At 42.3% G+C, this 16886-nt stretch overlaps 1 protein-coding gene across 1 annotated transcript in view; it reads right to left on the reverse strand.

Annotated features, from left to right (window-relative positions):
• The window catches only part of UPF1 (UPF1 RNA helicase and ATPase), a 526107-nt gene that overhangs the window by 67311 nt on the left and 441910 nt on the right, over positions 1-16886 (reverse strand). Inside the window, 1 exon segment of the mRNA XM_053700065.1 lies at positions 12613-12774. Within this exon segment, the coding sequence (XP_053556040.1) occupies positions 12613-12774 (162 nt within the window).

Genomic DNA, 16886 nt, shown 5'->3' on the forward strand with positions numbered 1-16886 from the left:
ATGCCCCGCGGCCTTAGGACCGCCAGAAGTGACCCCAGAACCTTTGTAAAGATTCTTGGAGCTGTAGCTAACCCAAAGGGAAGAGCCACAAACTGGTAATGCCTGTCTAGGAAGGCAAACCTGAGAAACCGATGATGATCTTTGTGTATCGGAATGTGAAGATAAGCATCTTTTAAGTCCACAGTAGTCATGTATTGACCCTCCTGGATCATAGGTAGGATGGTTCGAATAGTCTCCATCTTGAATGATGGGACCCTGAGAAATTTGTTTAGGATCTTGAGATCTAATATTGGTCTGAAGGTTCCCTCTTTTTTGGGAACCACAAATAGATTTGAATAGAAACCTTGACCCTGTTCCTCCTTTGGAACTGGGTGGATCACTCCCATAACTTGGAGGTCTTGAACACAATGTAAGAATGCCTCTCTCTATATCTGGTTTGCAGATAATTGTGAAAGGTGAAACCTGCCTTTTGGAGGGGAAGCTCTTAAGTCCAGAAGATATCCCTGGGATACAATTTCCAACGCCCAGGGATCCTGGACATCTCTTACCCAAACCTGGGCGAAGAGAGAAAGTCTGCCCCCTACTAGATCTGTTACCGGATCGGGGGCCAATCCTTCATGCTGTCTTAGAGGCAGCAGCAGGTTTCTTGGCCTGCTTACCTTTGTTTCAAGTCTGGTTAGGTCTCCAGACCGGCTTGGACTGGGCAAAATTTCCCTCTTGTTTTGTATTAGAGGAAGTTGATGCTGCACTCGTCTTAATGTTTCGAAAGGCACGAAAATTAGTTTGTTTGGTCCTTAACTTGTTAGACCTATCCTGAGGAAGGGCATGACCTTTTCCTCCAGTAATATCAGAAATGATCTCCTTCAATCCAGGCCCGAATAGGGTCTGCCCCTTGAAGGGAATATTAAGAAGCTTAGACTTTGAAGTAACGTCAGCTGACCATGATTTAAGCCATAGCGCCCTGCGCGCCTGAATAGCAAAACCAGAATTCTTAGCCGTTACTTTAGTTAAATGAACAATGGCATCAGAAACAAATGAATTGGCTAGCTTAAGTGCTCTAAGCTTGTCAAGTATATCATCCAATGGGGTCTCTACCTGTAAAGCCTCTTCCAAAGACTCAAACCAGAAGGCCGCAGCAGCAGTGACCGGGGCAATGTATGCAAGAGGCTGTAGAATAAAACCTTGTGGAATAAACATTTTCTTAAGGTAACCCTCTAACTTTTTATCCATTGGATCTAAGAAAGCACAACTGTCCTCCACAGGGATAGTAGTACGCTTAGCTAGAGTAGAAACTGCTCCCTCAACCTTAGGGACCGTTTGCCATAAGTCCCGTGTGGCAGAATCTATGGGAAACTTTTTCTTAAAGACAGGAGGGGGAGAGAATGGAACACCTGGTCTATCCCATTCCTTAGTAATAATCTCTGAAAACCTTTTAGGTACTGGAAAAACATCAGTGTAAACAGGCACTGAATAGTATTTATCCAATCTGCACATTTTCTCTGGCACTATAATGGTGTCACAGTCAGAGTAGCTAAAACCTCCCTGAGCAACACGCGGAGATGTTCAAGCTTAAATTTAAAAGTTGACATATCAGAATTAGGTTGAAGCATCTTCCCTGAGTCAGAAAAATCACCCACAGAAAGAAGCTCTCCTTCCTCAGCTTCTGCATATTGTGAGGGGGTATCAGACATAGCTACTAAAGCGTCAGAGTGCTCTGTATTCCTTCTAACACCAGAGCTGTCTCGCTTTCCTCGTAACCCATGTAGTCTGGATAATACAGCTGAAAGGGTATTATCCATGACTGCCGCCATGTCTTGTAAGTAAACGCCATGGGCGCGCTAGATGTACTTGGCGCCTCGAGCGGGAGTCCCTTGAGCGGGAGTTAAAGGTTCTGACACGTGAGGCGAGTTAGTCGGCATAACTTCCCCCTTGTCAGTTTCCTCTGGTGATAAATCTTTTAAAGACAGAATATGGTCTTTATAACTTAAAGTGAAATCAGTACATTTGGTACACATTCTAAGAGGGGGTTCCACCATGGCTTCTAAACATAATGAACAAGGAGTTTCCTCTATGTCAGACATGTTTAAACAGACTAGCAATGAGACCAGCAAGCTTGGAAAACACTTTAATGAAAGTAAACAAGCAAAAAATAAAAACGGTACTGTGCCTTTAAGAAAAATAAAAAAGGTCAGAATTTGAAAAACAGTGATAAAAAGCAGTAAATCAAACAAAATGTTTACAGTGTGTATAATAGGCTAACAGAGCATTGCACCCACTTGCAAATGGATGATTAACCCCTTAGTTTCAAAAACGGATAAAAAAAAACGAAATAAACGTTTTTAAACATTCACAACAAACTGCCATAGCTCTGCTGTGGCCCTACCTTCCCATACAATCGACTTTGGAAAGCACAAAAACCCTTCAGAGAGGTCCTAAGCATTCAGGGGACTCCTTCAGGGAAACTGGATGTCTCAGACTGCAAAATCTAATGCGCATTTAGGCGCAAAATTAGGCCCCTCCCACTTATGTATTCACAGCGAGAGGCCAAACAAAACTATCCCTAGGCAAAAACTAGCCAGCCATGTGGAAAAAACTAAGCCCCAATAAAGTTTTATCACCAATATGCATATAAAAAACGTTTAAGCACTTCCAGCAAACTTTTTATATGTCAGAAATGAGAAAAATAATAAGAGTATTACCTCTAAAAGCAAGCATGATACTAGTTGTTAAATCACTGTAATCAGGCTTACCTCAGATAAATCCGGTATTAACAGCATTTTCTAGCATTTACATTTCTCTAGAAAATTTTAAACTGCACATACCTCATAGCAGGAAACCCTGCACTACATTCCCCAGCTGAAGTTACCTCTCTCTTCAGTTATGTGTGAGAACGGCAATGGATCTTAGTTACAACCTGCTAAGATCATTAAAGACCACAGGCAGACTCTTCTTCTACTTTCTGCCTGAGGCTAAAATAGTACAACTCTGGTACCATTTGAAAATAAACTTTTGAATGAAGATAAACTAAATAAAAACACCACATCTCTAGCTACTTCCTTTCTTGTCGAGAGCTGCAAGAGAATGACTAGAGGTGGCAGGGAGAGGAGGAGCTATATAGACAGCTCTGCTGTGGGTGGTCCTCTTGCAGCTTCCTGTTGGGAAGGAGAATATCCCACAAGTAATGGATGATCCGTGGACTGGATACACCTTACAAGAGAAATATGACTGAACATACCTCATTGCTGTATAGCAAGAAACCGTTCCTCACACTGAAATTTTCCTGTACTTCTCAGCTTCTGTGGGAACAGCAGTGGACCTTAGTTACAAATGCTAAGATCATCATCCTCCAGGCAGAAATCTTCATCTATGTCCTGCCTGAGAGTAAATAGTACAACACCGGTACCATTTAAAAATAACAAACACTTGATTGAAGATAAAATAAAACTAACAGTTTAACACCTCTTCTCTTTACCCTTCCTGCTTAGAGCCAGCAAAGAGAATGACTGGGGGGTGGAGTTAAGGGGGGAGCTATATAGACAGCTCTGCTGTGGTGCTCTCTTTGCTACTTCCTGTCAGGAAGACAATATCCCACAAGTTAGGATGAATCCGTGGACTTGGTACATCTTGCGAAAGAAAGATCTTTTACACAGCGTAAGAACGCCTCTCTCTTTATCTGGTTTGCGGATAAGTTTGAAAGATGAAATCTCCCTCTTGGGAGAAAATCCTTGAATTCCAATTGATAACCGTGGGTCACTATTTCTAGTGCTCAGGAATCCTGAACATCACTTGCCTGAGCAAAGAAAGAAAGTCTGCCCCCTACTAGATCCAGTCCCGGATCGGGGGCCACCCCTTCATGCTGCTTTGTGGAAGAAGAAGCGGGGGGTCCTCCTTTAAAATTCCGAAAGGAACGAAAATTATTCTGTTTACCCCTCATTTAAACCGACCTATCCTGAGGTAGGGCATGGCCCTTATCTCCTGTAATATCAGAAATGATCTCCTTCAATTCTGGCCCAAAAATGGTCTTACCTTTAAAGGGAATAGCTAAAAGCTAATGTTTTGATGACACATCAGCAGACCAAGATTTGAGCCACAATGCTCTACGTGCTAAAATAGCAAATCCTACATTTTGTGCCGCTAATTTAGCAATTTGAAAAGCGGCATCAGTAATAAAAGAATTAGCTAGCGTAAGAGCCTTAATTCTATCTAGAATGTCATCTAATGGAGTTTCAACCTTAAGAGACTCTTCTAGAGCCTCAAACCAAAAAGCTGCTGCAGTAGTTACTGGAACAATGCAAGCCATAGGTTGTAAAAGAAATCCCTGATTAACAAATAATTTCTTTAATAGACCATCTAATTTCTTATCCATAGGGTCTTTGAAAGCACAACTATCCTCAATGGGTATAGTAGTACGCTTAGCTAGGGTAGATATAGCTCCCTCTACCTTAGGGACCGTTTGCCATGAGTCCCGAATGGTATCTGATATGGGAAACATTTTCTTAAAATTAGGAGGGCGAGAAAACGGTATATACCTGGTCTATCCCATTCCTTTTTAATAATTTCCGAAATTCTCTTAGGAACTTGAAAAACATCAGTGTAAGTAGGTACTTCCAAATATTTATCCATTTTACACAATTTCTCTGGAGGAATCACAATAGGATCACAATCATCCAGTCGCTAAAACCTCCCTAAGTAACAGGCGGAGGTGTTCAAGCTTAAATTTAAATGATATAGCATCCGAATCTGTCTGAGGCAAAACATTCCCTGAATCAGAAATTTCACCCTCAGACAGTAATTCCCTGATCCCCAACTCAGAGCACTGTGAGGGAACATCGGAAATAGCTAATAAAGCAGAGTATTCAGTATTTACATTAATACCTGACCTACTGCGTTTACCCTGCAACACTGGTAATTTAGACAATACCTCTGTAAGGGTAGTTGACATAACTGCAGCCATCTCCTGCAGAGTAAAGGAATTAGACGCACTAGAAGTACTTGGCGTCGCTTGTGTGGGCGTTAAAGGTTGTGACACTTGGGGAGAATTGGATGGCATATCCTGATTCTCTTCAGACTGAGAATCATCCTTAGGGCACACTTTCTATATTTAAAATATGCTTTTTACATTGTAAGGTCCTTTCAGTACAAAAGTTACACAATGTTAGAGGGGGTTGCACAATAGCTTATAAACACATAGAACAATGAGAAACCTCAATGTCAGACATGTTGAACAGACTAGTAATACCACAAAAGTAGTTTAAACACTTATTTATTGCATAAAATAAACATTTGAAAAAACGTGTACTGTGCCTTTAAGAAAAGAAAAAGTGAACAATTTTTCCAAAATGCTCAATTAACGTGAAATTATCCCCAAATTTAACTAAATATCGTTGGTTAATCCAAAAATTACTGCACCCAGAAACAAGGGCAGGAATAAGGCTCAAAAGTACTTATATCAACAACTAGTCAAAAGATAGATAAAAATACCCTCTGCACCTCTGCCTACCTGCCCCCAGGGTACTTCGAAACAAGTTTCCAACCCTTCAGACCAGCTACACAGTCCGGGAGCCACCGAGTTACTGCCCCGCCCCTTAAGGTCAAAGTCGGAGTAGCCCCAAACAAAACTGCATGGGAATGCGGTTTTGCACCAAAGTTAATGTACACACAGTATACAACCCCTCAAACATAAAACAAACAAGTTTAAAAGCCAAAATAACCCCGTAAAACATCGTTTTTTTTCATTGTCTCCCATGTCACATAATGCCCAAATAAAGTCAACTAATGAAAAATATAATATAGGGACTCCAGTAATACCCCTCATAAAATAGGATTTACTGCTTACCCCATTCCCATATAGGGAAATAATGCCAGCCAGTTCTGATACACCAAGTCTCCTCAGAATAAAAAAGGCTGCACATACCTTAATGCTGCTTGTAGCATGAAACCGGTTTCCACACTGAAGAGGTCTCATGGTTACCTTCAGAAGTCTTGTGGGGGAAAAGCGTGGATCTTAGTTACAACTGCTAAGATAATCAATCTCAGGGCAGAAATCTTCTTCCATATCCCCCTGAGGAAAAACATAATTTATACTTACCTGATAAATTTATTTCTCTTGTGGTGTATCCAGTCCACAGATCATCCATTACTTGTGGGATATTCTCCTTCCCAACAGAAAGTTGCAAGAGGATCACCCACAGCAGAGCTGCTAAATAGCTCCTCCCCTAACTGCCATATCCAGTCATTCGACCAAAGACAAGCAGAAAAGGAGAAACCATAGGGTGCAGTGGTGACTGTAGTTTAAAATTAAAAAATACCTGCCTTAAAATGACAGGGCGGGCCGTGGACTGGATACACCACAAGAGAAATAAATTTATCAGGTAAGCATAAATTATGTTTTCTCTTGTAAGGTGTATCCAGTCCACGGATCATCCATTACTTGTGGGATACCAATACCAAAGCTAAAGTACACGGATGAAGGGAGGGACAAGGCAGGTACTTAAACGGAAGGTACCACTGCCTGTAAAACCTTTCTCCCAAAAATAGCCAACGAAGAAGCAAAAGTATCAAATTTATAGAATTTTGAAAAGGTATGAAGCGAAGACCAAGTCGCCACCTTGCAAATCTGTTCAACAGAAGCCTCATTTTTAAAGGCCCAAATGGAAGCCACAGCTCTAGTAGAATGAGCTGTAATCCTTTCAGGAGGCTGCTGGCTAGCAGTCTCATAAGCTAAGCTTATTATACTCCTTAGCCAAAAAGAAAGAAGTTGCTGAAGCCTTTTGGCCTCTCCTCTGTCCAGAGTAGACAACAAACAAAGCAGATGTTTGACGAAAATCTTCAGTAGCTTGTAAATAATACTTTAAAGCACGAACCACGTCAAGATTGTGTAATAGACGTTCCTTCTTTGAAGAAGGATTAGGACACAATGATGGAACAACAATCTCCTGATTGATATTCTTATTAGATACCACCTTAGGTAAAAACCCAGGTTTGGTACGCAGAACTACCTTATCTGCATGGAAGATCAGATAAGGAGAATCACATTGTAAGGCAGATAACACGGAAACTCTGCGAGCCGAGGAAATAGCTACCAAAAAAAAAAAGAACTTTCCAAGATAAAAGTTTGATATCTATGGAATGTAGAGGTTCAAACGGAACCCCTTGAAGAACTTTAAGAACCAAATTTAAGCTCCAAGGCGGAGCAACAGGTTTAAACACAGGCTTGATTCGAACTAAAGCCTGACAAAATGCCTGAACGTCTGGAACATCCGCCAGACGCTTGTGCAGAAGAATAGACAGAGCAGAAATCTGTCCCTTTAAGGAACTAGCTGACAATCCTTTTTCCAATCCTTCTTGGAGAAAAGATAATATCCTGGGAATCCTGACCTTACTCCATGAGTAGCCCTTGGATTCACACCAATAAAGATATTTACGCCATATCTTATGATAGATTTTCCTGGTGACAGGCTTTCGTGCCTGAATTAAGGTATAAATGACTGACTCTGAGAAGCCACACTTTGATAAAATCAAGCGTTCAATCTCCAGGCAGTCAGTTTCAGAGAAATTAGATTTGGATGGTTGAAAGGACCTTGAAGTAGAAGGTGTCCTGTCTCAGCGGCAGAGTCCATGGTGGAAAGGATGACATGTCCACCAGATCTGCATACCAAGTCCTGCGTGGCCACGCAGGCGTTATCAAGATCACCAATGCTCTCTCCTGCTTGATTTTGGCAATCAGACGAGAGAGCAGAGGAAACGGTGGAAACACGTAAGCCAGGTTGAAGGACGAAGGCGCTGCTAGAGCATCTATCAGCGTTGCCTTGGGGTCCCTGGACCTGGATCCGTAACAAGGAAGTTTGGCGTTCTGGCGAGACGCCATGAGATCCAGTTCTGGTTTGCCCCAACGATGAATCAATTGTGCAAACACCTCCGGATGGAGTTCCCACTCCCCCGGATGAAAAGTCTGTCGACTAAGAAAATCCGCCTCCCAGTTCTCTACACCTGGGATATGGATAGCCGATAGGTGGCAAGAGTTAATCTCTGCCCAGCGAATTATCTTTGAAACCTCCAACATCGCTAGGGAACTCCTTGTTCCCCCTTGATGGTTGATGTAATCCACAGTCGTGATGTTGTCCGACTGAAATCTGATGAACCTCATTGTCGCTAGCCGAGGCCAAGCCTGAAGAGCATTGAATATCGCTCTTAGTTCCAGAATGTTTATTGGAAGGAGTGTCTCCTCCTGAGTCCACGATCCCTGAGCCTTCAGGGGAGTTCCAGACTGCCCCCCAGCCTAGAAGGATGGCATCTGTCGTTACAATTGTCCAATCTGGCCTGCGAAAGGTCATTCCCTTGGACAGATGGATCCAAGATAGCCACAAGAGAAGAGAATCCCTGGTCTCTTGATCCAGATTTACTAGAGGGGACAAATCTGTGTAATCCCCATTCCACGGACTGAGAATGCATAGTTGCAGCGGTCTGAGATGTAGGCGTGCAAACGGCACTATGTCCATTGCCGCTACCATTAAGCCAATTACTTCCATACACTGAGCCACCGAAGTGGAATAAAGAACACGGCAGGAATTTAGAAGTTTTAATAACCTGGACTCTGTCAGGTAAATCCTCATTTCTACAGAATCTATTAGAGTTCCCAGAAAGGAAACTCTTGTGAGAGGAAATAGAGAACTCTTCTTCGTTCACTTTCCACCCATGCGACCTCAGAAATGCCAGAACTATGTCCGAATGAGACTTGGCAATTTGGAAATTTGACGCCTGTATCAGAATGTCATCTAAATAAGGGGCCACTGATATGCCCTGCGGTCTTAGGACCGCCAGAAGTGACCCCAGAACCTTCGTAAAGATTCTTGGGGCTGTAGCTAACCCAAAGGGAAGAGCTACAAACTGGTAATGCCTGTTCAGGAAGGCAAACCTGAGAAACCGATGATGATCTTTGTGTATTGGAATGTGAAGATAAGCATCCTTTAAATCCACTGTAGACATGTATTGACCCTCCTGGATCATAGGTAGGATGGTATGAATAGTCTCCATCTTGAATGATGGAACTCTGAGGAATTTGTTTAAGATCTTGAGATCTAAAATTGGTCTGAAGGTTCCCTCTTTTTTGGGAACCACAAACAGATTTGAGTAAAATCCCTGTCCTCGTTCCTCCTTTGGAACTGGATGGATCACTCCCATAACTAGGTGGTCCTGAACACAGTGTAAGAATGCCTCTCTCTTTATCTGGTTTGCAGATAATTGTGAAAGGTGAAATCTCCCTTTTGGAGGAGAAGCTTTGAAGTCCAGAAGATATCCCTGGGATACAATTTCCAACGCCCAGGGATCCTGGACATCTCTTGCCCAAGCCTGGGCGAAGAGCGAAAGTCTGCCCCCTACTAGATCCGTTACCGGATAGGGGGCTGATACTTCATGCTGTCTTAGGGGCAGCAGCAGGTTTTTTGGCCTGCTTACCTTTGTTCCAGGTCTGGTTAGGTCTCCAGACCGACTTGGACTGGGCAAAGGTTCCCTCTTGTTTTGCATTAGAGGAAGTTGATGCCGCACTCGCCTTGAAGTTTCGAAAGGCACGAAAATTAGTCTGTTTGGCCCTTTTGGACCTATCCTGAGGAAGGGTATGACCTTTTCCTCCAGTGATATCAGAAATGATCTCCTTCAAACCAGGCCCGAATAGGGTCTGCCCCTTGAAGGGAATGTTAAGCAGCTTAGACTTTGAAGTAACGTCAGCTGACCATGATTTAAGCCATAGCACCCTGCGCGCTTGAATAGCAAAACCAGAATTTTTAGCCGTTTGTTTCTGATGCCATTGTTCATTTGACTAAACTAAGGAATTGGCTAGCTTAAGTGCTCTAAGCTTGTCAAGTATGTCATCCAATGGGGTCTCTACCTGTAAAGCCTCTTCCAGAGACTCAAACCAGAAAGCAGCAGCAGCAGTGACTGGGGCAATGCATGCAAGGGGCTGTAGAATAAAACCTTGTTGAATAAACATTTTCTTAAGGTAACCCTCTAACTTTTTATCCATTGGATCTGAGAAAGCACAACTGTCCTCGACAGGGATAGTAGTACGCTTAGCTAGGGTAGAAACTGCTCCCTCCACCTTGGGAACTGTCTGCCATAAGTCCCATGTGGTGGCATCTATTGGAAACATTTTCTTAAAAATAGGAGGGGGAGAGAATGGCACACCTGGTCTATCCCATTCCTTAGTAATAATTTCTGTAAACCTTTTAGGTATTGGAAAAACATCAGTGCACACCGGCACTGCATAGTATTTGTCCAATCTACACAATTTTTCTGGCACTGCAATTGTATCACAGTCATTCAGAGCAGCTAAAACCTCCCTGAGCAACACGCGGAGGTGTTCAAGCTTAAATTTAAATGTAGACATATCAGAATCAGGTTGAATCTTTTTCCCTGAGTCAGAACCATCACCCACAGAAAGAAGCTCTCCTTCCTCAGCTTCTGTATATTGTGAGGGAGTATCAGACATAGCTCTTAAAGCGTCAGTATGCTCTGTATTTCTTCTAACTCCAGAGCTGTCTCGCTTTCCTCGTAACCCAGGTAGTCTGGATAATACCGCTGACAGTGTATTATCCATGACCGCCGCCATGTCTTGTAAAGTAAACGCTATGGGCGCACTAGGATGTACTTGGCGCCATTAGAGCGTGAGTCCCTTGAGCGGGAGTCAAAGGGTCTGACACGTGGGGCGAGTTAGTCTGCATAACTTCCCCCTCATCAGATTCCTCTGGTGATAAATTTTTTAAAGACAGAATATGATCTTTATTACTTAAAGTGAAATCAGTACATTTGGTACACATTTTAAGAGGGGGTTCCACCATGGCTTCTAAACATAATGAACAAGGAGTTTCCTCTATGTCAGACATGTTTAAACAGACTAGCAATGAGACCAGCAAGCTTGGAAAACACTTTAAATCAAGTTAACAAGCAAAAAATAAAAACAGTACTGTGCCTTTAAGAGAAACAAATTTTGTCAGAATTTGAAAAACAGTGAAAAAAAGCAGTAAATCAAACAAAATTTTTACAGTGTGTATAATAAGCTAACAGAGCATTGTACCCACTTGCAAATGGATGATTAACCCCTTAGTTCAAAAAACGGATAAAAAAAAAAACGATAGAGGTTTTTTTAACAGTCACAACAAACTGCCACAGCCCTGCTGTGGGCCTACCTTCCCAAACAAACTACTTTGGAAAGCCTAAAAGCCCGTTAGAGATGTCATATAGCTTTCAGGGGACTCCTGGAGGAAGCAGGATGTCTCAGTCTGTAAAAGTTACTGCGCAATAAAGCACTAAACTAGGCCCCTCCCACTCATAGTAAAACAGTGGAAAGCCTCAGGAAACTGTTTCTAAGCAAATTTAAGCCAGCCATGTGGAAAAAAACTAGGCCCCAATAAAGTATTATCACCAAAGTATATATAAAAACGTTTAAACATGCCAGCAAACATTTTATATTGTAAATATAGAAAGTAAGCATGATACCAGTCGCTATTAAATCACCGTATTCAGGCTTACCTTACATAAATCTGGTATCAGCAGCATTTTCTAGCATTTATATCTTCTAGAATTTTTTTTTTTTAACTGCACATACCTCATAGCAGGATAACCTGCAAGCCATTCCCTAGCTGAAGTTACCTCTCTCTTCAGTTATGTGTGAGAACAGCAATGGATCTTAGTTACAACCTGCTAAGATCATAGAAATCACAGGCAGATTCTTCTTCTATTTTCTGCCTGGGACAAAATAGTAGAAAGAAAAAAAAAACAACTACGTTTCACCACTTCTCTCTTACTACCTCCATGCTTGTCGAGAGTTGCAAGAGAATGACTGGATATGGCAGTTAGGGGAGGAGCTATATAGCAGCTCTGCTGTGGGTGATCCTCTTGCAACTTCCTGTTGGGAAGGAGAATATCCCACAAGTAATGGATGATCCGTGGACTGGATACACCTTACAAGAGAAATAGTACGCACCGGTACCATTTAAAATAAAAAACTTCTTGATTGAAGAAACTAAAACTAACCTCAATTTACCATGTCTTCCTACTATAACACAGGCAAAGAGAATGACTGGAGGTGGAGGGGAAGGGAGGGGCTATATATATATACAGCTCTGCTGTGGTGCGCTTTGTCACTTCCTGTTAGCAGGAGGTTAATATCCCACAAGTAAGGATGAAATCCGTGGACTCGTCATATCTTTGTAAAAGAAATGTGAATTGTGTTGTTCAAACAGACAGCCCAAACTCCCTTTAAAAGATAAATGCTACATAGAATGATGCATTTAAAGCAAAGTTAGCCTGAGAAAAATATGCAGATGTATTTTTATTAAATATTTAAACTTAAGTGTAAAGTTTTAGTGTCCAAAAAGCAATGAGTGCCCCACTACAGTGCTATATTCCAGTCATTGGCTACACATAGTCTGCTCTGGAGTCTGAACTTCCAATTTTAACAGGAATTTGAAAACGTACAATTATTTGAATGGAGTTACTCTAAAAAAGGACAAATACATGAAGTAAATACAATATACATTGAACATATCATAGTACAATATCACTGTTTAATGTCCTCTTAAGACAAGACAGAAGCAACCAGTAACTAGCTCTTCTTACCTGCAGCTGGTCCATTGGTCTGCCCAAAATATCCTGGCGGTGGGATTGGAGGCATGACTAGATTGAATGGTATGGGAATGTTCATGGCAGTAACATGACTGGGCCCCGAGCTGATCATACCAATCTGATCATGGGTTTGAAAATACATGTTGGAAGGTCGACCTAGGAAATTGTGCAATCAAAATAATGTATTATTAAATATATGCATCTAAACATTATCTAAAATGTTTACAGCTATTTTTCCTTGTACTTTTATGTATAATTTTACACAAACTAAGAAAAAACAGAATTTATGTTTACCTGATAAATTACTTTCTCCAACGGTGTGTCCGGTCCACGGCGTCATCCTTACTTGTGGGATATTCTCTTCCCCAACAGGAAATGGCAAAGAGCCCAGCAAAGCTGGTCACATGATCCCTCCTAGGCTCCGCCTACCCCAGTCATTCGACCGACGTTAAGGAGGAATATTTGCATAGGAGAAACCATATGGTACCGTGGTGACTGTAGTTAAAGAAAATAAATTATCAGACCTGATTAAAAAAACCAGGGCGGGCCGTGGACCGGACACACCGTTGGAGAAAGTAATTTATCAGGTAAACATAAATTCTGTTTTCTCCAACATAGGTGTGTCCGGTCCACGGCGTCATCCTTACTTGTGGGAACCAATACCAAAGCTTTAGGACACGGATGAAGGGAGGGAGCAAATCAGGTCACCTAAATGGAAGGCACCACGGCTTGCAAAACCTTTCTCCCAAAAATAGCCTCAGAAGAAGCAAAAGTATCAAACTTGTAAAATTTGGTAAAAGTGTGCAGTGAAGACCAAGTCGCTGCCCTACATATCTGATCAACAGAAGCCTCGTTCTTGAAGGCCCATGTGGAAGCCACAGCCCTAGTGGAATGAGCTGTGATTCTTTCGGGAGGCTGCCGTCCGGCAGTCTCGTAAGCCAATCTGATGATGCTTTTAATCCAAAAAGAGAGAGAGGTAGAAGTTGCTTTTTGACCTCTCCTTTTACCAGAATAAACAACAAACAAGGAAGATGTTTGTCTAAAATCCTTTGTAGCATCTAAATAGAATTTTAGAGCGCGAACAACATCCAAATTGTGCAACAAACGTTCCTTCTTTGAAACTGGTTTCGGACACAGAGAAGGTACGATAATCTCCTGGTTAATGTTTTTGTTAGAAACAACTTTTGGAAGAAAACCAGGTTTAGTACGTAAAACCACCTTATCTGCATGGAACACCAGATAAGGAGGAGAACACTGCAGAGCAGATAATTCTGAAACTCTTCTAGCAGAAGAAATTGCAACTAAAAACAAAACTTTCCAAGATAATAACTTAATATCAACTGAATGAAAAGGGTTCAAACGGAACCCCCTGAAGAGGAACACTTGTGAGTGGTAACAGAGAACTCTTTTCCACGTTCACTTTCCACCCATGCAACCTCAGAAATGCTAGAACTATCTCTGTATGAGACTTTGCATTTTGAAAACTTGACGCTTGTATCAGAATGTCGTCTAGGTACGGATCCACCGCTATGCCTCGTGGTCTTAGTACCGCCAGAAGTGAGCCCAGAACCTTCGAAAAAATTCTCAGGGCCGTAGCTAGCCTGAAGGGAAGAGCTACAAACTGGTAATGCCTGTCTAGAAAAGCAAACCTTAGGTACCGATAATGATCTTTGTGAATCGGTATGTGAAGGTAGGCATCCTTTAAGTCCACTGTGGTCATATATTGACCCTCTTGGATCATGGGTAGGATGGTCCGAATGGTTTCCATCTTGAACGATGGAACCCTTAGGAATTTGTTTAAGATTTTTAAGTCTAAGATTGGTCTGAATGTTCCCTCTTTTTTGGGAATTACAAACAGATTTGAGTAAAACCCTTGCCCTTGTTCCGTTCGCGGAACTGGGTGGATCACTCCCATCACTAAGAGGTCTTGTACACATTGTAGAAATGCCTCTTTCTTTACTAGGTTTGTTGATAACCTTGACAGATGAAACCTCCCTTGTGGAGGAGAAGTTTTGAAATCCAGAAGGTATCCCTGAGATATGATCTCCAACGTCCAGGGATCCTGTACATCTCTTGCCCAAGCCTGGGCAAAGAGAGAAAGTCTGCCCCCCACTAGATCCGTCTCCGGAGAGGGGGCCCTGTCTTCATGCTGTCTTAGGGGCGGAAGTAGGCTTTCTGGCCTGCTTGCCCTTGTTCCATGACTGGTTGCCTTTCCAACCCTGTCTGTAACGAGCAGTAGTTCCTTCCTGTTTTGGAGCGGAGGAAGTTGATGCTGCTCCTGCCTTGAAGTTACGAAAGGCACGAAAATTAGACTGTTTGGCCTTTGATTTGGCCCTGTCCTGAGGAAGGGTGTGGCCCTTACCTCCCGTAATGTCAGCAATAATTTCCTTCAAGCCGGGCCCGAATAAGGTCTGCCCTTTGAAGGGAATGTTAAGTAGTTTAGACTTAGAAGTCACATCTGCTGACCAGGATTTAAGCCATAGCGCCCTACGCGCCTGTATGGCGAATCCGGAATTTTTAGCCGTAAGTTTGGTTAAATGCACTACGGCATCTGAAACAAACACATTAGCTAGTTTAAGCGTTCTAACTTTGCTCAAAGTCTCATCCAATGGTGCTGTGCGAATCGCCTCTTCCAGAGACTCAAACCAGAATGCCGCTGCAGCCGTGACAGGCGCACATTTTCTTAAGGTAACCCCCTAATTTTTTATCCATTGGATCTGAGAAAGCACAGCTATCCTCCACCGGGATAGTGGTACGCTTGGCTAAAGTAGAAACTGCTCCCTCCACCTTAGGGACCGTCTGCCATAAGTCTCGTGTGGTGGCGTCTATAGGGAACATTTTTCTAAATATCGGAGGAGGGGAAAAAGGCACACCGGGTCTATCCCACTCCTTACTAATAATTTCTGTAAGCCTTTTTGGTATAGGAAAAACGTCAGTACACACCGGTACCGCATAGTATCTATCCAACCTACATAATTTCTCTGGGATTGCCACCGTGTCGCAATCATTCAGAGCCGCTAACACCTCCCCTAGTAACACGCGGAGGTTCTCAAGCTTAAATTTAAAATTTCTGAATCCGGTCTCCCCGGATCAGAACCGTCACCGACAGAATGAAGCTCACCGTCCTCATGTTCTGCAAATTGTGACGCAGTATCAGACATGGCTCTCGTGTCATCAGCACGCTCTGTCCTTAACCCAGAGCTATCGCGCTTGCCTCTTAATTCGGGCATATTGTATAATACTTCTTTCATAACATTAGCCATATCATGTAAAGTGATTTGTAAGGGCCTTGATGTACTTGGCGCCTCAATCTTACGCATCTCCCGAGCGGGAGACGAAGGTACTGACACGTGAGGAGAGTTAGACGGCATAACTTCCCCCTCGTCGTCTGGTGATAATTTCTTTATCGGTACAGATTGACTTTTATTCAAAGTAATATCAATACAATTGGTACACATTTCTATTGGGCTCCACATCGGCTTTTGAACACAATGAACAAGCAGATACCTCTGTATCAGACATGTCTAAACAGACTTAGCAATGAAGCTAGCAAGCTCTGAAATCACTCTCAATAAGTTTACAAGCAATTATAAAAAACGCTGCAGCGCTTTTAAAAACACAGTTGAATTACAAAGAAAACTAATTCAGTTATAGACAAACAATTCTTAACGAGAAGTGTATTAATTAGCAGAGGATAGCACCCATTAGCAAAAGGATGATTAACCCCTCAATACCCAAAAACGGATATCAAATTAAGATTTAACGCTTTAATCACAGTCAAACACACTGTCACAGATCTGCTGTGACTGATTACCTCCCTCAAAAACGAATTTTGCAGACCCCTGAGCTCTCTAGAGACGTCCTGGATCAAGGAGGAAGAAACAGAAAGACTGTGCTAGAATTTTAACTGCGCAACAAGGCGCTAAAACAAGGTCCCTCCCACTCATATTACAACAGTGGGAGACCTGATATAATGGTTTCTATGCAGAAAAATACGTTAGCCATGTGGAAAAAAATCATGCCCAAAAGATTTATCACCAAAGTACCTCACAAAACGAATAACATGCCAGTAAACGTTTTAAAAACAACATTTTCAATGTCATGTAAAGTTATCACTAAGCCTGCTACCAGTCGCTTCCACTGCAGATAAGGCTTAAACATTATTTCAGTATTAACAGTATTTTCTCAGTCAAATTCTAGTCCCTAGAAAATAACTCAACTGCGCATACATTTATCAGCCTGATACCAGTCGCTACTACTGCATTTAA

This window comes from Bombina bombina, chromosome 2 (assembly GCF_027579735.1).
Source record: "Bombina bombina isolate aBomBom1 chromosome 2, aBomBom1.pri, whole genome shotgun sequence".
Lineage (NCBI taxonomy): Eukaryota > Metazoa > Chordata > Amphibia > Anura > Bombinatoridae > Bombina > Bombina bombina.